Raw genomic sequence first — 24,151 nt, 5'->3', positions numbered from 1 at the left:
AATGGCAAAACAGACAACTTTTAATCACGTTTTCTTCTAATATACTGTAATTCCTCCTCCATTATTTAAATGCAGCAGCTAGTGTAACCTCTGCTTATATTGTCAAATTTTTATATTCTCACAGAGTTCGTTTTTTAAAACGTTATTCAGCTCTATTCAAAAAAGGTGTGGTTATGGTAAAAGGGCTGGTTATGGGCGGGACCAATAACAGACCGTCAGCTCCGCTCCGCCCCGCTCTGCAGTCTGTGACCGCGAGGCAGCCCTCAGGGGCGGAGTTATTTAAATGAGTAGGAGCTCTCCACAGCCTTTCTCCCTACTCTGGTCTCTACTGCGCAGACTCTGGTCTCTGAATCGCCAAAATGGCGGAAGATTTTGGCTTCATTTTCATTGAATGAATGGGAACGGCGACACGGCGTCCATCTTTATATACAGTCTATGGCCTAAATCACTGTGTCAGGGTAAAGTTATGGTAATGAGAGGTTATTATATCTCGTTTTTGTATTTTTAGGTATGATTATTATTATTATTATTATTATTATTATTATTATTATTATTATAAATTGCCATTACACTTTTGTGTAATGGCAGTGAGTCTAGGCTGCACACAAAAAACACCAAGGAAAACAGAATTATTATAAATCACAGGAAAAATACATTTTTAAATGAAGATCTGCGCATGCGCAGTGACTTTAGGAAGCATGTATGGATGGGTAGCATAACTCGACAGAACACCGGATTTTCGAAAAGTCTTTTTAAAGCGTCTTTTTTAAAACATGCTTCCAAACATCAGTGTCCCAGAGAGGGACTAAGCCTATAGTCTCAATGGAAAATCGCCATTAAAACCCTGTAAGGCTTAACGTTAGCTCTGTGTCGAGAAACTGTCCTATAACATTTTAACGTTGTGGGCACCAAAATGGGGGTCCATGGCTTACGATCACGTGATGAATAACACATTATACTGTGTTACAACGTGTTAACTAGTTACAATTTCACTTCTAATATTATATTGCTTGGGAAAGCTTCTAAAAACAGATCTAACACGTGGTTATGAAAGCGGAGTGCATGACGTGCTGTGCTGAAGCCACGCCCCTCGTGGGAGGGGAGAGGAGCTGTGTGTAGAGCAGTGCGGACTTTCCCAATCCACCCACACACCCACCAGTTTATTACACCAAGTTCATGAGGAGGAAGTGGATCATATAGCACTGTAATCTGCACTGCTTCTCTTGAAACGCCTCTTCTCCAGCTTTAAACTGAAGGAAAATGTCCGGAACGATCAAAGAGTTCACTTTAAACTACGACCCGGTGAACCAGCAGAACACCTTCACCAGCGGAGATGTTCTCCAGGGACGGGTCCTGCTGGAGGTCTCCAAAGAAGTGACCATTAACCAGCTGTATATTAAGTGTAAGGGAGACGCGGACGTGTGGTGGACTGAGAGAAGCGGGGATAAAGATGAGTCGTACAGCTCGCACGAGAGATACTTCAAAATAAAGCAGACCTTTATCCAGGACCCCTCCAAGCCGGGTAAGTTACATGCTAACCAGCCTACTGCTCATGCTTCTGCTGTCAGACCTAAAGCCATTTATTTAACTACCGTATTTTATTATTATTTTTTAAATTAAACATAATCAAATAATTCATCCTATGAATGAACGCACTATACAGTCACGTCACGTGACATGTGGTATATGCCTCTACTAGAGAAGTATGGAGGGACTCTTATAGCTCAGTGTTATTTAAGAAGTGTGCATAATATTGGTAATTAATTTTCTCTTTTTGATTAAAACCAGGTGCATTATTGTTTGTCTGGAAATTGAGGCTAGAAACCAACATGCCCCATGGATTTCCCAATGTTTATACAAAGGGGTGGACGTTATGGTCAAAATTGAGCTACATCATAATATTTTTCAGTTTTTGTTCTGTACAATATAATTCCAATATCGATAAAAACAATATAAAAGCCACAAAAAACTGTCAACAATGCCAAAAGTAAATATTTCTGCCTACAGTCTTTTTTTCAAATTATTTTAGAATGTTTGGCATTGTAGATTAATACTTACATGATCTAAACTATAAAGAAAAACATATGTAAATATAGCCGCAAGCGGCAATCATCGGGTTCAAGCACCAACTTGCACAATGGTGCCTACTGGAGCATTGAATGGTGATGTGTAAGAAGGTCTAATATGATTGGAGATGCCCTGTCACATTTAGAAATTATCAAGTTTTTCACCTGTTATTAATGTTGAGCAGAGGCCTTTCAACCTGATCAGTGCTTAAATTCACATGTAAATCTAGTGAACTTTGTAGGATATTCATTAAGTGAGTTAGAACTAGTCAAACGGTGTCTACATGTTATTGGTATTGATCAGGTGGCTTCAACCAGAATGTTCACAAAGTGGTATTCAGATTGACCTTTGAACCTTTGCAGAACAAGCTGAAATGTTTGACCAAACAAGTTTGAATTAACACAAAGGAGTGAATGTTCTGATATGACATGTAATTACGAAGTTATTATAAATCTAGTTCTGAATTAAATGGCGCTTCATCAAGCACCAACTAGCACAATGGTGCCTACTAGAGCATAGGATGGTGATGTGTAAGAAGGTCTAACACAATTGGAGACATTCTGTCACATTTAGAAATGATCAAAAGTCTTTCACCTGTTATTAATGTTGAGAAGAGGCACAAAGGAGTGAATGTTCTGATATGACATGTAATGTCAAGTTATTCTTAATCTAGTTCTGTATTAAATGGCGCTTCATCAGAGTGATATTGTACAGAGGTCTTTAACATTGTGAGATTACAGCAAATACTGCAGAGTTACAGCAATTTAGGTTAGAAATTCCAAGGACGCACAGATTGCTTGATGCCTGGAGAGTATTGTATGTGAAATTTTCACAAATGTTTTTAATGAACATTTACCTAGAGACTCTACAGTGTGCAGCAAGACTGAAATGGAGGTGATAGGCCAAATATCCAGAGAGTAGTTTCAATATAGCTATTTTCAAACAATTAGCAATTATGAATGAACAAAGCACTTTTTAAACATAGTTGTATTGAGAAATTTGTCAGAGCCACTGTACTAAATATGGCAAAAACAATTAGATGTCAAAATAGTACAGCATGATTGACATATACTCGTTTTTTTGGAACAGCGCCCCCCAGTGGGCGGATTGTTTCAGCACTTTGCAGGTCACTACAGTGTCTCCACCTGAACAAAACTGCCAAATATCATCCAGATTGGGCAACATTCAGCCTGCCAAAATGTCTGCTGAATGCTGATTGGCTGATGGTGTTCAGCCATGTTGATTGATTAAGTTGCCCTTTGAACATACTTTAGAGGCTGTATGATAGATTCTGCATGCAAAGTTTCAACTTGCTAGGTTGCACGGTTGCTGAGAAACAGTGCTCCAAATTTACCTCTTGAAGTGAATGGGGCATATATCCGGAAGGACTAATTTGCATATGGCGGCCATATTGTTTACATATTTCAACTTTTTCTTAATGAATATTGAAGCGCATGCTCTCACGAGTGTTTTGATACCAAACATGCCAGGATTGGTCAAAATTCCTAGGACTAGTAGGTTTTGCATATTATGCAAATTAGCAAAAAATCTATATAGACGGAAGTGCATGGTCCAAATTGGAAAGTTGTTGGTATTGACCCAAGGAATCCATCAAAAAAAGAATTTTGAATGTAGGTCTTATGGTTTTTGAGTTATTGAGAAAATTGTGAAAAATGAATTTCCTTGTTTATAGCGCCACCACTTGACCAATCGGTGCCTTTTTGGTGTCCTACATCTACCTACCAAGTTTCATTTCTCTATGACTTACGGTTTAGGCTGCACAACTGTTTTTTCAGAAGAAAAATAATAATAATAATAATAATAATAATAATAATAATAATAATAATAATAATAATAATAAGAAAAATCTTAGCAAAAACAATAGTTTTACTAAACAAAACCGCTTTATGGGGTAGAGTCACATGGAATGGCTTTCAATTAACAGCTGTGCTAAACATGTGGAGTTTTAATTACATGAATTTCTTGCCTCTTAATGTGTCAGAGAGCATCAGTTATAAAGTAGTGAAGAGGTAGAGTTGATATACAGTGATTAGCCCTATTTGAGTAATGTGCTAATCCATATTAATACAAGAACTACTCAATTTAGTAAAGAAAAAAAAATACTATGATGATTATGATTAAACTGGCCATCATCAGAACCACCCCAGGAAAGGAAGATAAAGCATTACCTCTGCTGCACAGGATTACTTCATCCGAGTTTCCAACCTCAAAAACCACAAATTACAGTAATACAAAGAAGAGCCCACCTAAACTTTAACACTTTTAAATTTACTACATGATTCCTTACATTTGACTGGTGCTGTGTGTAGGATTGAGTGTGATATATTGACATACTGAAGTATTGGTAATGTGTTTTAAAAATCGTATCACCAATTTTGAAACACTGGAGTACTAAATGATAGCACTGCTAATGTAAAGTGCTGTTCAACCGTTAATTGCTTATTGTGTTCAAATGTGGGTCATGACCTACTGGTCAGTTTTATTGTGGGGACATATGAGTCACAAGCAAGGCACATCATTACACATTTAGTTTTCCTCCATTCTCTCAAAGTATGAATCACTTTCAGGCTTATACCTCCCCAAACATGCTTTGCTGGTCTCAGAAGGTAGAAGGAGTAGGAGTTGTAGTGTTTTAAATGTATAATTCATATTTGACTACATGATTTCAACTGTCAACATAAAAGTCCTCTTCAATAGATTTTTGAGGACGTTCAGAACAGCCAGCAGTATTTCTCTACTTCCCTAGGCTAATAAAAAAATACTGGGTTTCTGCATTTCTTGTGTAACTATCTTGGGTAGGCCTAGATAAAACTGAAATATTAACTAATGTTTTTCTCTTATTCTACAGTACAAAATGAGCCAAACACCACTGTAATAACTGGAGAAATCTGTAAGTATTTAGAAAATGTAATGCAAATAATTTATGTAATATATGATACAAAAATAGACTTTTTTTGTATATATTCAGTAAAATTAAATACTTTCTCAAAATCAGGATAAGAAATATTTTTAAATGCTATTTTCCAAACATATGTTTTTGTTTAACATCTTTAATGGCTGTGTATTGACAAGAACTTGTCTTTATAATATGAAAAATAATATGAGGTACTATCCTTATCACCATATACTGCAAAAAAAAATATTTTTAAGAAAACTGTCATAGTATAAAAACATCATGATCTCATCCACATTTATGAAATCTGAGTAAAAAGAAGTCTTAATGACAGAGTACAATACTGTTTGGCATTTAAACAAAACAGGAAATGAACTGATATCTGACACCAGTCTTACATGTAGATTAATAATTGAAAATCAGTACTGTTTCTACTTTTACAGTATTGCAAAACAAAATATTGTTATACCTCCATATCTAAATATTTTCTTACACCACATTGTAAATGTATAGTATTTAAGTGTTATTTATTTGTCTCGTTTTAACAATTTAGTTTTTCATTAAATTGAAAATCTAAAGTGCATTTTTCCTATATTTGTATTTTTTTTCCAGACGGTAATGTGGTTAGACCAGGAAGAAGACATGTCTTTCCTTTTAGCTTTCAGCTGCCCCACGGGTGAGTACTGATTTACAAACAATATTATACAATGATTATAACAATGCCATTGACTTTTAGAGAAGATTACCATGATGTGCTCTTTATTTTACTGCTGTTCAAAGTGCCTGATGTAAATTTGAACTTGGAATAGCTGCTTATTCTCTTTTTTCTGTGGATAGTTTAAGTTTTCATTCTGTAGTCTGTAGTTGCAAACTTCATGCAAATATACTGAACACATGCAATAATGAGTTTATTGTCTGATTCTGTGTACACGTTTCACTAAAACGCATTGCCATAGTCACTAGTTAAGATCTGAATTCACCTTTATATATAAAATGTCCTACTTAGTTGACAAGCAAGCTAACAGTACTGCAGTTGACACTAACACCATCAAAGTAAAATCTCAGGTTTTACTTGTGATGGTTTGCTACTGTGCCAAGGAAATGTCTAAACATTCAGATTTTATATACAGTATATTTTAAAACAAAATTTGCAGTTATCTGTAATATATATATATATATATATATATACAAACTAAAAAAATAAATAAAAACGTTTCATCACCTTTGTACAGAAACATTATTATAATAAAACAATATAACTCTCCTAACTAACTTTTGCACGACTAAATGTTACATAATTAGCTGAGTCAGTCCAGTTTCAATGGCTTTTAGAAGAAAAAAAAGGTTTATTTTGGTCTGTTATTGAAATTATAATAGGAGTCTGTTTTTTTAATATATACATTTTTGTTTTTCTACACAAAAAATACTAAAATTGTTAGATTTTTTATTATTTTCTTAATTGCAGTAACTTGCCACCATCTTTCAAAGGAATTGATGGGAACATTAAGTACACTTTGGAAGTCACACTGGACCGTTCTTGGAAGAGGAATCGCACCATAAAAGAAGAATTCACCTTTGTGCCAAGGATTGCTGTTTGTGATTCTTTAATGGTAGGTATGCATGCTGCTGAAAGTATCAATCTCTCACCAAGAGGTGCACTACCCAAAAGTAGCCTCCGAGAGTCTTATAATAAGGCAGAGAGGAAATAAAATTGAAATAAAATTGTCTAATCAGAACATACAAGTAATTATTTACTACAAGCCACCCATCTATACAATGAATGATTCTCAGGACAACTCTACCCATAGATTACTGTATAAGGATTTCTCTTTAGTTGTAATCGAGTGTTATCTTATGTTCATTTTGCTTACAGATCCCACAGAGCGATGCTAAAGTCAAAAATATAAATTTCAACTCTGGAAGTGCCTCACTGAGCGCAACTGTTGAGAGGATCGGTTATGTTCAAGGTCAGTTTACATCATAACTCTAGTGTGATTTACCTTGCCTGTACTGATGTAAAAAAGCCACAAATCAACATCTGTAATACCATGTAATGCAGTTTTCAACATTTTAATTCTTTTTTGAAGGTGACACCATCAAGGTTTCCACCAACATCATTAAGTCTTCATCTCGCAAGATGAGGCTGAAGTACAAGCTTGAGCAAAGACATACCTACTTTGCACAAGGCAACAGGTCGTGCTCAGCGAAAACTATTTTGAAATTGGTTGGGGATTCTATCCCAGCCGAATCAAAGCAAACAGTCAACACAATGCTGAGGATCCCAGAGGATGTGGAATTATCAATTGAATGTGGTATTATTAAAGTGGAATACTTTCTAAAGGTACAAATGTCTTGTTTTCTTTCCTCCTTCTAAATAGCATCGCTTAAACCTTCCTATGTTTAATCTTTAGTTGCTAAGCCCAAAAACATGAAAAAACAGACATGCCTAGCCAGGACTCCCACTGGCTGCATAAAATCGTCAATACTATCTCAGCAACAGCTCTCAGCTCTTTATTTGGGGGAACAAAATTGCTTAAAATATCAGCAGTTATGATGCGAACACAACAAAAGCTGGATGAGGCTAATGCTATGCCAGTGATACTAATACAACAGTAGCGATGCTGGACAAGACTAATGCTATGTTAGTGATGCTATATATAAATTGCAATTGGAAAAGCTATTTCATTCTTTGCCTAAAAAACAACTGTTTCATGATTTACCAATTGACTGCAGTATATCTCTGTTTTTATTTTAGGTCTATCTGGATATTCCATTTTCTAGGGATCCAGAAATCAAATTTCCAATTACCATTCTACCTGCAGGCCAACTTCCTTATCCTGGGCCAAGCAAGTCAGATTTTCCACCCTATGCACCCAATCCCTCACCTCAGCCTGCATTCAGACCCAGTCCTTTACCTCAGCCTGCACTCGGGCCCAGTCCCCCTGGTGCCGCTGCTGGACCACCTCCAGGACTTTACCCCAGTCTGAACCCTTCACCTGCATATCCACAGCCCACCAATCCAGAAGAACCACCTCCTTCCTATACAGACGTCTATGGAGAAGAAAGTCCTCCTCCATACCCTGCCTTGGATTTTCTAGGTCCTTTCCCTTCTGCCCCACAGCAACTTTTATCAGAAAGTGCCAGTGGTCAAGCAGGAGAAGCACGGAGATTCTGGTCATCAAATTTCGCAAATTCAGGCAACCAAGCAGAGTCTCAGCCAGTGGAAATCCCTGACAACATCCATCATCAGACAGGCTTTTGACTTCACTGTCTGATAAGCTGGAGATCATTTTACAGTTGTGACAAAATAAGTTGTGGAGAACTGCGTTGTGCCTTAATCAAGCTTTAGTGGTAAATTTAATAGGAATGGGGATGGTTTAGACCACATGTGTCAAACACAAGGCCCGCGGGCCAAATGTGGCCCGCCACGTCTTTTTATGTGGCCCGCGAGAGCTTGTAAGATCTTAGTGTCTATAATAAATAAGTCAGAAGCGTTCTTTGACCAAAAAATACATTTCCCACAATGCTTGTCGATTGTATTACCCGCAAAGTTACGGCTTACTGCCACTACACGGCAGTGTAGTCATTGATGTGGAAACCCTGCCGGAGGGAAGGTGTAACTTCGCGGGTGGAATTGAGACATATAAATGTTTATCCCATAATGTCCAGAAAAAGAGAAGTTGATGCAGACGGACGGCTGTGCTTCAAGGCGAAAGACCGGTATGCCTTTTGTGTTACGAAGAGTGTTACTGACCAAAATAAACGCTTTTTAGGAGAGATATAAGTTCTGTGTAAATATTTATAAGACAATAGCTGACAAAATCTGTTTTAATGACGTTAATAAACATCACTGGGACAGCGCTAGTCGCAGTTTCACCGCAGCAAAGTACGAGGACGTGAATCACTTATCTAACCAGCCTTTACTAATTTCTGCCCTCAATAACCCTTTCAATAACCTCCAATAGCCTTTAATAGTCTTCAGTAGCCTTCAACAGTCTAACCTTGCAGCCGTGGTGTGTCCACTAAACTCCGTAGTTATAAACATCCTGAGGTTAGCAGCGCGATAACTGACCTGTTTATAATGTAATCCCAGCAGTGACTCATGCTCTAAACGGCTGCTGTTAGGTGATTGGGCTGAAAGATGAACTGTAGAGAGCTGTATTATTCGGTTACAAAAATCTTTATTTCATACACAGAAGAACTTAAAAATTTTAAAAACGCTCCAGACTGGCTGAGCTGAGCCCTGTAGCCCGTGGCTGGGCTGTAGCTCTGACTCAGTAAAGACTGCGGACTTGTGGTGCTGCTGCTGCAGCTCCCACTAGTGGTTGGATGAGGAACTGCTAAATCTGAGGAAATGCTATGTTCTTAACAGCTCACAATTTGATTTTATATTTATTAAGCCTTATTTCAGTTAATAATTTCAAAGTTAATATAACTTGATGTCATTTCTATTCACTTGAATAGTTTGGTTCTTGATTGATGGAGTTTTTGGATTTCATGACATGACAAATTAAAAGGATTTATGTTAATAGAGCAACAAGCAAACATTTTTTCCATGCAACTGTAATATTTGATTGAATAAATAATATATTGAGAGTTATTTAACATTAAGGAGTAATTACATTCATTTACATATATTACATTTGGTTACATTTTATTACATTTATAAGTTACATCTGGCCCTCGGAGGACAGCCAATATGCCAATGTGGCCCTCGGCCAAAATGAGTTTGACACCCCTGGTTTAGACCATCTTTAATACCTGTGTGCATTGTTTGCACTGCTTTATAGACTATTAAGCACGTTTTGCAAAAGTTTTATTTATATTCTTGCAGCTGTATAGAGCTTGGAGGGGAAAATGTGCTTTTTTTTGGTTGCGGACTGTGAATGTAAAAATATCTATGCTTGTTTTAATGTATATGTTAATGTGAAAATGCATCAAACATGGATTTAGTTTGATTTTGGGAAAATAAATATATAGCTAAGCTATATAATAAAATCAGGGTTATAACCACATCACAATAATACAGGTGTAAGGTGAGTAAAATATGAGTAAAATGCATCCCATTTATTGTTTAATAAGTAAAAAAAAAAAACTTTTACAGATATGAAATCTGTGTCTGATCAAAAACCTGTATACAAGCACACATTGGATAACAATAAAAAATGAAGAATTTATATCCATGACAACTTACCTAAATACATATATAAATTGCTACAATGTTTAAGATGTACATCTAATATATGAAATAAAAAATGTACAGATGTTTATATTACTATTTACATCAAGGCAGCGGACAGATGCGGGTTGAATTGTAATGTGACAAGGTGAGTGATGCAGTGATGGGTGAAGTAAACTGCAAGGTGCAGAGGGAGTTTGTACAGGGTGAAAGTGTAATGAGATATCTTGTCTAATCAGACAGGTGAAATGAGTTCGTGATCGACTGTGAAATGGTAAGTACTAAGTACCCACATAAAAGTGAGTAATGTTAAATTACAAAAGTGTGTTGAGTTCCTCAGTGAAAAAACTGTAAAAAAAATCTGTTTAGTATGTTTGACTCACATGAGCATATTTACAATAACAGCAATCCAGAGGTCACAGGGACACATTATATCTGTCCAATATCATTCATTTTACTTTAATCCTGGACATATGGAGATATTTAGAGTGCATCATTAGTATCATGACATTCTGGATCAATGACTTCTGTTACAAAAATGATCAAATTCTTGTATTTTTTAATATCTCAGTTAGGGGTGTGCCATATCATATTGTATGCAATAATAAAACATAATTTTCATTTTGTTGCACTGGTGTATTCTTGAAATATTTTTAATTCAGTATTTTGTCATATCCCCAAGAGTATTGTTATTGTGATATTATTTTAGGGCCATATCACCGCCACCCCCTACTTAGAAAATTAAATTTTTGTAAATTATTTTGATATTTCTGTTACATTAATATTCATCTAGATGGGATGAAGCTGTTTGGCAATGGCAGATTTTTTTTTAACAGGTGCAACCCACATACTATATTCTACTGCTCATCCCACAAATGCATGTTCCTTACAAATGTGGTTCCATTTAAAAGGGAAATTAACAGGCTTTCCAATGGTATACGATTTTTGCCAAGAAGCATTGTTATGACAAAGAAATCAACTACCAAACTACAAATTTCCTTTTCCTTTTTGTTTATAGAATTAAGCATACCAGATTAGACCAGTCAGTGTAGACGTGCTGTTCTGTAGCCACGCCTCTCCGCGGGGGAGGGGCCTAGCTGTGTACACAAGTCCGGACTCTCCCACCCACCCACAGTGCAAAGCCCGTAGCCACACATTTCTACAGCAAGTTTATGAGGAGGAAGTGGTAATTACTGTACTGCTATCTGAACTTGAGAATGTAATCTGTGCTGCTTCTCTTCGCCTCTTCTGCAGCTTTAAACTAAAAGAAAAATGTCCGGAACGATCAAGGAATTCAATTTAAACTACGACGCGGTGAACCAGCAGAACACCTTCAGCAGCGGAGATCTTCTCCAGGGACGGGTCATTCTGGAACTCGCCAAAGAAGCGAATATCAGCAGCTTATACATCAAGTTTAAGGGAGACGCGGACGTGAGGTGGTCGGAGAGGCGCAATGATAGGAACCACACCTACCACTCCCACGAGAGATACTTCAAAATAAAGCAGGTCTTTATTCAGGACCCCTCCAAACCGGGTAAGAAGCACCGTAGTTAGCCTAGTTCAGACTACTGCTGCTGCTATCAGAGCTGAAATCCTTCAAAAACAGCTAAATATATAACTAGGCCTAGCTAGGTTAGCTGACAATAATGAATTCCAGGGGAGTGTTGGCTAAAAGTGAAGTAATTAGGTAGTTCTTAGATAGCCTGTAGCTAGCTACCCCTCTTTTTGCTGCTACTGAAGCAGAATTGCTAAACTAATCTCTTAACTTCTAACAGTATATAACCAAATACGAGTTGCAACACTTACGTAACTACCACTTCTCAAATAGTAAGCAAAAGCCTTGTTGACTTTCTACCTTTTCCTCCTTTCTTTAGTGCAAAACGAGCCAAACACCATTTTAGTAACTGGAGAGACCTGTAAGTATTTCCTGTTTATTTTACAGTATCCAGTATTTCAGACTGGAATTTTATGGAAACTCGCAGTTGTGAAATGAAGGGAGGGGTCGCCAGCTGAGAAAAAAACTGCATGACTGGCTCAAGTAGATAGATGTTTTAGCTAAAGGGTCTTAAATACCAATTTTTAAAATAATAAACATAAAACAAATTCACTTGTTATGGGACTGCACTGGATTATATAATTTGAGACGGCTAAATAATAATATAATAAATGCTTTTGGCATAATTTCTACAAGACTCTGGTAAAATCAATATGATCAGCCTGACCTGGCTAGAGAGCATGTATAACCCATTGTGGTAAGCAAATTTTTCAAGATTTCTAAAAACAGGAAGATTACTGATTTTTTTTTTTTTTTGCTTAAATTTGGACACAATTTTGGACTTTTTGTGCTTATTTGAGTTCAAATGACTTGAAATAAATTCAAAGTAAGACTGATTAAAGGAGAACTCCGGTGTAAAATTGACTTTTAGTGTAGTAAAACATAATAAATGTTTGAGTACTAATGGTTGTTGAATAGCCCGCCTCCGCTCTCCCGCAGCTTTCCGAGATCAAGTAATTTTGTGCTTTTTGCCCAGCACTGTGCAACCGGCGCTTCAGGGCATCCACTTGCCTATGCAGATAAATTGCTTTTTACACTGCTATCCAGGCTCAAAGTAGCTACACACCTCATTGGTAGGATCCGGAGAGCCCTGAGGTGTGTAAATACTTTTAGCCTGGATAACGGTGTAAAAAGCAATTTATCTGCGTGGGCAAGTGGATGCCCTGAAGCGCACAGCATACAGAGTGCTGGGCAGAGTGCTGGGCAAAAAGCACAAAATTACTGGATCTTGGAAAGCTGCGTGACAGCGGAGTGTCAAGGTTAACAATATTCCTAAAATAAGCCAATTAATTTTACGCTTACATAATTCTTAGTAAAATAAGATTTACAGCTTTTAAATTAGATCATTTCACTTGCTAATATTTCGTTTTTTGCAGTGCATATGCGTGACTATACTGGCTGATCAGCTTGACCTTAATTACTGAACTGGTTGATCAGCAGGACCAACACAACCAAGCTGGATGAATGGCATGACCAAGCTATACCAAAATGAACATACACTAAGCTGGTCAAGATTATCCATGTTTTTATCTGGAATATCAACTTGTTAACCCCATTGACCATCTGAAACCAGCTACCAGCAAAAGTTGGATTGTTTCTAGCAGGGATAGTTTACAGTAACAGAAAGAAAATGTATGGGGTAAAAATACATTTACTCAGTTATATCTAAAAGGTTTTATAGATAATGTTGTGGTATATAAGCTATTGTGTCTTCTATAAATATAAGCACACAGAGTTTATTCTGTTTTTTTATTTTCAGACAGTAATGTGGTTAGGCCAGGAAGACATGTATATCCATTTAGCTTTCAGCTGCCCCACGGGTGAGTATTGATTCGCAAATAATTTTATAAAAGAGTTACAGCAGTGCCATGGCTTTCAGAAAAGATTCTTTGATTTTGTACCCTGATATGTTCTTTAATATACTGTTGTTAAAACATATTACCATTACAGTAAAGTTAGGAGATTGATGTGCAAAGCTTGTGAAGAGAAAAAAAAGCTTAACCAAAAATTAGACAAACCAATAACATAAGCAGTTTTTGAGTGCTTGAGACTGGAAATGAAAACAGGAATAGGGGTGTGTTCACTGTGCTCTATAGATGTGATTGTGTTTCCATTCTGTAATCAGTGACATTGTGCCTAAAAAGGATTCTTGGTGTGAGCTGGATTTCTCTGAGCTTGTTTATTTAGCTTGCATTAATATGTTTCATGTCTGGATCATATTTAACCAGATGCATTAACATGTGTCTCCAGTTATTCAGACTACAATCTGATTGCTGTGTGGGACAGAATATGAAAACAAGCTTTTTGCACAAAAATATTATTGGAGTTTTGTATTGGAATGGGTTTTGGTAGTCTGCATATTTAGTCAGACTGAAATCTTAATTTCTGTGTAAAATAAAGTGGAAGTCTGGATTGTTGCACAGCAGTCACTACTTGACTATTTGTAGTACTGGGAGGGGTTTTGTAGTCACTCGTGTCTCTGGTTATTCATAGGTCTGATACTTCAAGGCAAGTTAAGTGACAGTGTAAATGGGGTGTAACTGGCTTGGTTCTGTTAGATGAAATGTGATTAATTTTCCCATATAAAGTAAACCATAAAAAGCACAGTGTTCACATTTTGCTAATGCAACTACAGTACCAACTGTAACAATGGTTTTCCTCCAGTGTAGTATACATTGTGGACTCAACACATTTTGTTTATATTCAATATTCATTTCAGCTAAATGTGTCAATGTCAGTCCTGACGAGTGATCCGATTGTACTATCGCAATGTCCTGGTTTGTTTGCACCTGGCAGCCAAGCGAAAATCCGGGTGTGAGCTGAACACTATTCTTTCAAACATTATATATTATGTGTAAACACAGTGTTTGCAGACATCACTGTTACACACCCCATAGTAAACAAAAAGGTTCCAAAGGGACAATTTTAGTCATGTGTACATTTTTCTTCTGAAAGCTATGGCACTCCTCCTACCAAGATCATTGAGAGGTGATAAGCAAGCTAGCAGTGTTACCACTGAAACGATACCTCAGACTAGAACCTCACCATAATGGCTGGTTCTGCATGTTATGCAGTTAGACTGTAGTTTAATTTGGTGTCCAGATACAGTCATATGCCACAGATTTGTACCAGGGGTATGGCAGAAACATGTGTGAAACATATGAATCAAGCATACAGCTTCTCTAGGGCACGTTCTTGTTTTTTGGTGCATGTGTGAAAGGATCTTGATATTAAAAATAAAACAGATGCACTTGATAGAATATTTTATTGAGTCGACAAACTGCACTGAATTATATAGTTTGAGATGGTTAAATAAAGCAAAGTTTTACAATCTGTACAAGACTCTACTCTGACAACTCTGAAGTAAACCCAACACAGATGGTAACATGCACATTCTACAACCCCTGGCAAAAAGTATGGAATCACCAGTCTTGGATGAGCACTCCTTCAGACATTTCATTCTGTAAAACAAACTCTGATCAAAAACATGATACAATAATAAGGTCATTCCAAAGTGCAACTTGTTGGCTTTCAGGAACACTCAAAGAAATGAAGAAAAAACATTGTGGAAGTCAGTGAATGTTACTTTTATTGACCAACCACAGGGAAAAAAATATGGAATCACTCAATTCTGAGGAAAAAAGTATGGAATCACTCAAATTGAAGGTAGAAAATAAGGACACACCCAGTCAATTTCCTTTCCCTAAATGGACACCTGCCTCAGATTAAATCTGCTCGTTAGTCTGCAGTTAAAAACACCTGCAGTCATGACACCTTGGAGGGCTGCTGGACGAATTAGAGTGGCAAGAACCATGGCTCCAACAAGAGAAATGTCTCTTGAAACAAAAGAGAGGATTGTGAAACTTCTTGAAGAAGGTAACTCTTCACGCATGGTTGCTAAAGATGTGGGCTGTTCACAGTCAGCTGTATCCAAGATATGGACCAAATACAAACAGCATGGAATGGTTGTTAAAGCCAAGCGTACTGGTAGACCGAGAAAGACATCAAAGCGTCAAGACAAGCAACTTAAGGCCATTTGTCTTGAAAACCGAAAAAGTACAACTAAACAGATGAAGCATAAATGGGAAGAAGCTGGAGCCAATGTATGTGACCGAACCGTAAGAAATCACCTAAAGGAAATGGGATTTCAATACAGGAAAGCTAAAAGAAAACCATCATTGACACCTAAACATAAAAGAACAAGACTGCAGTGGGCTAAGGAGAGGCAATCATGGACTGTGGATGACTGGATGAAAGTTATCTTCAGTGATGAGTCAAGAATCTGCATTGGACAAGGTGATGATGCTGGAACTTTTGTTTGGTGCTGTTCCAGTGAGATTTATGAAGAGGCCTGCCTGAAGAAAACAACCAAATTTCCACAGTCCTTGATGATATGGGGCTGCATGTCAGGCAAAGGCACTGGGGAGATGACTGTGGTTAATTCTTCTATCAATGCACAAGTTTACATTGACATTTTGGACAGTTTTCTCATCCCTTCAATTGAACAGATGTTTGGAGATAATGAAATAATTTTCCAAGATGACAATGCATCGTGCCATAGGGCAAAAACAGTGAAGGCATTCCTTGGAGAAAGACACATTCAGTCGATGTCATGGCCTGCAAATAGTCCAGATCTCAACCCAATTGAAAACCTGTGGTGGAAATTGAAAAAAATGGTCCACAAGAAGGCTCCGACCTGCAAAGCTGATCTGGCAACTGCTATCAAAGAGAGTTGGCACCAAATTGATGCAGAATACTGTTTGTCACTCATCAAGTCCATGCCTCAGAGACTGAAAGCCGTTATAAAAGCCAAAGGTGGTGCAACTAAATACTAGTGATGTATTTTGAATCATCTTTTGTTTATCTGTTTTTCATGATTCCATACTTTTTTCCTCAGAATTGAGTGATTCCATATTTTTTTCCCTGTGGTTGGTCAATAAAAGTAACATTCACTGACTTCCACAATGTTTTTTCTTCATTTCTTTGAGTGTTCCTGAAAGCCAACAAGTTGCACTTTGGAATGACCTTATTATTGTATCATGTTTTTGATCAGAGTTTGTTTTACAGAATGAAATGTCTGAAGGAGTGCTCATCCAAGACTGGTGATTCCATACTTTTTGCCAGGGGTTGTATATGAATTCTATTTTTTTTTTTATTTCAGAAAATAAATATAAAAAAAAAATTTTTTTTTAAATATAGGATATTAATTTTGGAATACTTCGTAACATTACATTTACTGTCTTCTTAATTGCAGGAATATGCCACCATCTTTTAAAGGATTCTATGGCTCGATTAAGTACACTTTGGAAGTTTCATTAGATCGTTCCTGGAAGATGGCTCGCACTGCAACAGCAGAAATCAACTTCTTGCCAAAGTTCGCTGCTGGTGGCCCTTTATTGGTATGTTACTCTGAACAGATGCGTAGGTGGATTGTTATACATTTTTAACATACAGTGTGAGAGTGTCGTGTGGTGTAAGACAAGCATGCTGTAGTCTCATTTATGCTGCTGTTATCTTACTTTTAAGATCACACAGCGCAGTTAGAATAATTTACCCAATATAAAATGTATATTGAAGATATTGTAGAATAAGTAAGGATAGATTATTTTATTTGTACTTTGTCTATATCGTACTATATAGGCAGAAACTTAAAACATCTGGTAAAAAAAAAATACAGTAAAATAATTTAAGGTTGCCAGAATTTTACTGCAAATTGTCCAGAAACAGTATGTAAGACATTATACAAAACACAGTATGTTTTTGCCAACCAAACTAATAATTAAAAATTTCTTTGTTCACAGTACATTGTTAAATAATGAGGGGGAAAAAAATATTTTGAAAAAGACACACAGTTAAAACCCCATGGTATTTATAGTAAATATGCAGCTGTCAGAATTTTGCTACAATGAATATATAAAGGAAAGTTAATATTTAAGTTTAATTTAAATTTAATTAAAGTTTAATTAGATTTCGTTTTTATAGTAATGTATTGTAAACAAAATGTTTGTCTGACAAAAGGGCACAGTATTGTCTAAATTTATAGTGATTAAATGTTTTAATTTATGATGATTACACTGATATGCTAACATAGCGCTTAGTCTATTTAACAGTGACAAAATGTATTTTTCACAAAAAAAATTAATAATTTTCACTAAAAACAACAGTATGTGACACTGGAATAATGTATTTATTCCGGAAAAGTTTTGGCTGATATATGTCTATGGTATTTCACTAATAGACAATAATAATAATAATAATAATAATACTAATACTAATAATAATAATAATCATAATAAACAGAACTATTTTTAATCTTCAGCAAGTTTACAGTCTTGGATTGTCATTGTTTGACAGTTTTGCACTGTACAATCTGCAGACCTTATACATTTTTTGTTTTTTTTTACAGTGTGGATCTTAAGAATCAGAAAAAAACTACATGTTTACACGGTTGTGGCTTAAACAAATTTGGGAAGCCCTGCTGCTGTTTAGCAGGAACTGTAGCAGTATAAATGTAAAATGTCTCTTTGTCCCCACCCCAGCATTACTCAAGCATTGCCTGCTTGTTACATGGACAATGATGTTTTGGAAATAGCATTACCAGAGGAATCTTATCAAGGGCCGTTCTGCAAGCTCTCCCCATTAATTGAAACAGGGAATTCAATAGAAACATTGTTATTCCGTTTTTCACATACCAAGGAGTAAATGCCTAGCACTGATACTTTTTGTTCAGTGGGTGTGTTTGTAGCCATGTGCATGTAGCATTGGAATCGTAATGGAAACACACTAGACAAAGATGAGTTATGTTTAAACAGAGATGTGTATTGTAAAACTACTTCCCTGCGGTACTCAAATATTCAATTTACTTCCTCGTTTCCTTATAATTAATTCACTATGCTTTGACATGACCAAGCTTGCCAGTTTCAACCTCACTCAAGTTAACAGCTCAACTTATACTGGTGTGTTCATTCCCAAGCTGTCCTCCGAGGCAACACTTATTGATCAATTTATGTACTGCTATCTCATGTGTTTAGCATGTCTGTATATGTGTGGCCCGTATGGACTGGGCAATGTGGTAATGTGTTCAGAAGGTTTAGCTTAGTATTACTATATTAAATATTTTCATGTGATAGGACCCATCAGTTACCGTGTTAGCTCTAGTGACGTTTCTTAGGATTGAGTTGAGATACATGTATATTTTAAAAGGAAAACCATAGAAATATTTAAAGTCTTGTCTAATTACTTTTCTAACCTGAAAAAAGGGGAAGCAGGGATATATACTTCATCATGGCTGTTGCTGAAACCTTGTTACTTCACTGGCTTGTAGTAAGATACAGGCTACAGATAGCAACAGCAGAATAAAAAGGCAATATATCTCCGGTCATCTTAATCTTAAATTTAGGGCTGCAGCTATCGATTATTTTAGTAATCGAGTACTCTACTGAAAAATGTATTTGATTAATCGAGTAATCGTATAAAACAAATTTGTTTGCTTAAAGAGTAATTAAAATACACAAGAGAAAACAAGACTTTTCACTTTATAATGAATGACCTTATTTAGGCAAGTTATATTTTTAAATTCACAACATACATTTCCAAACAGGAAACACACACACACAAAATAATAATAATTAGTACTTTAACAAATTAAGTTACATTTTTAAACAAGGATTTCTTGTATGTATCAAAACTATTGGGAATTAATAATAAAAAAAAAGGCATAAACATTTGCATTATGTTGTGCATCTTAGCTTCTGAGCTAACCCAGCCGGGTACAGTGTCCAGTCTAAAATGCTTTCTTTTTCCTTTTAAGTTGTCGCTCTTTCCCTGTGCCGCTTCAGCGCATTGTCACATTAAAAGCGTGAATTACTGCTGTGACTTTTTAAATAAAATAAACGATTACTTGAAGCACAGAAAATTACTTGATCAATTTTTTAAATCGAGTTACTCGAATTACTCGAGTAATCATTTCACCCCTACTTAAATTAGATTAAAAAAATATTTTTCACACACTTTGTGCATGTTTTTATTTCGAGTCAAGCCTAGCTGAGGAAAGGGCACTCGTGTTATGTGGCTCTTGCCTTTTCCCTAATGTTGCAATGCTGTGAGTTGTGCTGTGAGGTTGTAACAATAACCGTAACTGAACAGTTGCCAAACCAAACAAACTGCTTACTAGGCCAACTCTACCCTTAGTGAACTGTATGTTATTTTAATTATATTTTAATTGTACATTTGTTCCTTTTGCTTACAGAACCCGCAGAGTGGTGGCATAGACAAAAAGATGACACTTTTCACGTCTGGAAGTGCCTCGCTGAACGCAACTATTGACAGGATGGGTTATGTTCTAGGTCAGTTTACATCATTACTCTAGTGTCATCACTGTACTGATGTAAAAAGCCTTTACACTGTTTAATCAGCATTATATGACTTTTTTTAGCTGTTTATATTTAATTTTTTTCTCTTTGTTGAAGGTGACACCATCAAGGTTTCCACCAATATCAATAACTCTTCCTCTCGTGAGCTAAAACTGAAGTACAGTCTTGAGCAAAGACAGACCTTCCTTGCACAAGGCAGGTCAAAGCATTCGTCCAAAACTATTTTCAAAGTGGTTGGGGATCCTATCCCAACTGGAACAAAGCAAGTAGTCAACACGGACCTGAAGCTCCCAGCCAACATGGAACTAACCATAAACTGTGGGATTATCAAACTGGAGTACGTTCTGAAGGTACAAGTCATGTTCTTTCCTTCATGTGGATCATATCTGAACCCTTGCTGCATTTAATCTTTAGGTACAAAGTCCAAAAAACATCTTTAGATTGCAGACAAATGATTTTGTGGCTGCAGGCTTTATTAACTGATTAACTGTTTAAACACATGGATTTAGGTGTTTCTTTGCAAAGAAACCCTGCAGCTGCATCAATTCTATTTTTAAAAAGTCACATTTGCTTTAAAATAGGATAGTAGTCCTAATATTGATATAGCGCATTCAAAAAGCAGAACATGCCTTTATTTGTTTTTAGACAACCCAATTTGTGCATAAAGGCTTGCTTACATTATCAAATTGATCATTCAAATCAGATTTTTTTCAGGACTGCATGGACATGAAAATTAGACCTTTTCAAACAAGAGTTAAGTCAAAATGCCAGAACTAATAATTTGTTTTACATATCTAGATTGTTTAAGGATCAAATCCTACGTCGTTAACAGATAAACCCATGCAGATGTCCAGACATGAAAATCTGATCACTTGCAAATAGGTTTGAACCCTGTCCAGTTTTCACCTGGATTGTCCCTTTTTAATAATAAGTCCTGGAAAAATAATTATCTAAATATCCCGGTTTTCTGTAGGTTAGCTTATTATCTTTACTGTGTCTGTATCTGTGTGATATTTGTACCATTTTAGGTGCAGACTTATTCACATTACAGAAAGATACAAGTCACTAACATTTATAAATGTGAATGTCAACCAATCCAAGCTGAGCAAAAAATCTAGCAATGTTAACGTAGCCAAAAACAAATATGCTTTCTGCCAAAAAGCTTTACACTAGGTTTAGTTTATTGACTTTCACAGAAGCAGTTTATGACAATCAAAATAGGACAACTGTTAAATCTGGCAGAATAACAGCACATTTTGATGTCATGTCCGATTGCCATTTAAAAAAGCACAAAAGTTATGTTTTGCTTTGTAACCATTGTTTTTGTTTACAATTCAATTTAAATTGTTTAGGTCTATCTGGATGTCCCATATGCTAGTGATCCAGAGATCAAATTTCCAGTCATCATTTCTGGAGGCCAGTTTCTTGCGCCATGGCCAAACTCTCAACCCTATGGGCCCAGTCCTCCACCTCAGCATGCCTTTGGTCCCGGTCTTCCACCTCAACCTGCATTTGGGCCTGGTCCTCAACCTCAGCCTGGATTTGGGCCCGGTCCTCAACCTCAGCCTGGATTTGGGCCCGGTCCTCAACCTCAGCCTGGATTTGGGCCCGGTCCTCAACCTCAGCCTGCATTTGGGCCTGGTCCTCAACCCCAGCCTGGATTTGGGCCCGGTCCTCAACCTCAGCCTGCATTTGGGCCCAGTCCCCCTGGTGCTTCCTCTGGACCACCACCAGCACTTTACCCCAATCTGTACCCTTCATCTGCATATCCACAGCCAACCAATCCAGGAGCTCCTCCTCCTTCTTATACAGACGTCTACCCAAATCAAAACCCAACAGTTCCAGGATTTGAGCAATCAGCTGGAGTCCTCCATACTCCATCAGCTCCTCCTCCATACTCAGCAATGGATTATCTAGGCCCTTCTGCTCCACAGCAGCAGCAGCAGCATCCCGCACCAAGTGCCCCAGAGTTCCATTCAAATCCATCTGCTCCAGCCTACGGTCAAGCAGCAGGTATCCCAGGATATTGGCCAAATTCAGCTAATCCAACCAACCAACCAGAGCCTTATCCAACTAAGCCACAAGAAAAATAAGTACAATCAGATGTGCCTTTTAGGTCTTTATATAAGGAGGTGGCTGCAATTTGTGCTTTATGTAATATGTAAATTGTACAAAAAATTTACATATGTACTTTACAAACCATTTATGTTAGTGTTTTTTTGTTGCTTTATTTGTAAGGTATGTACTGAGAGCAGCTATGTGAAATCCTTTATAATTTACACTCCTGATCATTACCACTGTCAGCACTGTTCATTTTTCCAAATAATGCTAAAGCTACTGCAGTGCCTTTCTGTACAGTAGTGTGCTAAATGTCTGATCCCCTGGATATAATTTCTGTTCCTGTATACTAGAAGAGTAGAAGTCCACAAAGCACTCTCTAAATATGAAACTTATTTTTTTTTTTACTTTTTAAAGCATGATTAGTGTGCGATTTGTTTTTGTACAGTTTTAAAGTGGAACCAAAATGCAAATAAATGGCTTATTTGTAAACATTAGGGATAGCCAGGTGATTATTGTAAAAATTCAGAAATGATTTAACTACCTAAAGCTTAAAACTGTTAACTGCATTATGCTTTGTGTTTGTGCTGAAATCATTGGCCAAACCAATTATAAAGGCAACAGTTTGTCAATAAGACAACTAAAGATGAATAGACATACCTCAAAATCCACAATAGACTACCTCAAGACATAAGCTGAAGATTCTGTCATGACCCTTAATGTGTGCCGATCTGAACATGATCAAAAATCTTTTGAGAGACTTCAAAAAGCAGTGAATACAGTTACACAATGCAGCCCTTACGGAATAAACAGTGGGTGAAAATCCCCAAATATGAACTCAACATCTATAAAGTAGGGCTGCAACGATTAGTCAATATAATCGACAATGTCGATTATTAACATTTGCAGACTTCAAATTTAATTGTCGGCTAATCGTTAATTTGTAATTGTCTCACTCACACAGTTTACACTCAACCTAATCTGTGTCTCTAAAAGAACCCAAGCACAACAGATTACATATCTAATCACTAAATATCAGAACTTTCCATGTTTAAACATCTAGACATTTGTGTGCGTTTTATATCATGTTCAGCTGCTTTTCTGTTATTTTAGAGATTTTATAGGACACGGTAGAAATAATTGCTGACTAATCGAAAAAATAATCATCAGATTAGTCGACTACCAAAATAATCGTTTTATATTCAAAGTTGCAGCCCTACTGTAAACACTATATACAAAGAAATATACAAAGAAATATATTGAAATAAACCAGTACACAAAATATCAACTTCTAGAAATTCTAGACTTAGTATTATTTGATATAAAAATTAACTTAAGCTTCTGCATTTACTGGGAAAAGATGTCTGATATATCTATAGGCTTATTTATGCACAACTTTAAAATACGTATTCTACATATACAGAACAAACTGAGCCGTTTGTCCATAATCTGTGTTCATTTTCTGAATAGGAAGTAAAACAAAATGAAAAGCCTTTTTTAGTACAGTTAACACCACTATTATCTTCACTGCCTCTTATCTTTTTCTTAGCTTTCATATGTAAAGGGTGTATTAATTCATCTTAAGCCTTAACAGACACATCCAAGAAGGGACCTCGTAAGTGCCAAAATCACTTCCTTGGCTAGTGATCTCAGCCCTAACTAACAACCATTTCTCTTGTATGTATTATACTATAATATTACTATAGAATATGTAAAACTGAACATTAGTTTAAAGGAGAGTTGGCAGCAGCTCAATTAACATACTCTATATGGAATGTTATGACACTAATGTAACAAATTTGTAAACTAAAACTTTATTACTTGTATCAGGAGAAACAGAATAAAAATCTGTATAGCAAATAAAGATTGTGTTGACTCGTATTTTAGTCTTAAGTTTAACGTAACCTAGTGTAGTTTACCTATATCTCTGTACACACAGCATCCCCAGGTCAGGTTGGTACATGACTTCCAAATGTTTCGAAAAAAGATTATACAGAAAAAAGAAA

General features: G+C 36.5%; 1 protein-coding gene across 3 annotated transcripts; it reads left to right on the top strand.

Annotated features, from left to right (window-relative positions):
- The first annotated feature begins 1,103 nt into the window (after nt 1–1,103).
- On the top strand, nt 1,104–22,642 carry LOC103032683 (arrestin domain-containing protein 3). 3 transcript variants are annotated; one of them, XM_007253863.4, is made up of 7 exons: nt 1,104–1,522; nt 4,937–4,978; nt 5,594–5,657; nt 6,447–6,591; nt 6,855–6,948; nt 7,069–7,322; nt 7,737–8,360. In XM_007253863.4, exons 1-7 carry the CDS (start codon nt 1,261–1,263, stop codon nt 8,241–8,243), a joined length of 1,368 nt encoding a protein of 455 aa, XP_007253925.3. In that variant the 5' UTR covers nt 1,104–1,260; the 3' UTR covers nt 8,244–8,360. The 3 variants fall into 3 exon arrangements, with proteins under 3 accessions (XP_007253925.3, XP_049326337.1, XP_049326336.1); XM_049470380.1 differs by lacking the exons at nt 7,069–7,322; nt 7,737–8,360 and adding exons at nt 20,184–20,437; nt 21,440–22,642 and having other exon boundaries at nt 1,122–1,522; XM_049470379.1 differs by lacking the exons at nt 1,104–1,522; nt 4,937–4,978; nt 5,594–5,657; ... (2 more) ...; nt 7,069–7,322; nt 7,737–8,360 and adding exons at nt 11,269–11,694; nt 12,035–12,076; nt 13,475–13,535; ... (2 more) ...; nt 20,184–20,437; nt 21,440–22,642.
- Nucleotides 22,643–24,151: the final 1,509 nt, after the last annotated feature.

Source organism: Astyanax mexicanus, chromosome 22 (genome assembly GCF_023375975.1).
Source record: "Astyanax mexicanus isolate ESR-SI-001 chromosome 22, AstMex3_surface, whole genome shotgun sequence".
Classification (NCBI taxonomy): Eukaryota; Metazoa; Chordata; class Actinopteri; order Characiformes; family Acestrorhamphidae; genus Astyanax; species Astyanax mexicanus.
This window is presented reverse-complemented; position numbering and strand designations above follow the sequence as displayed.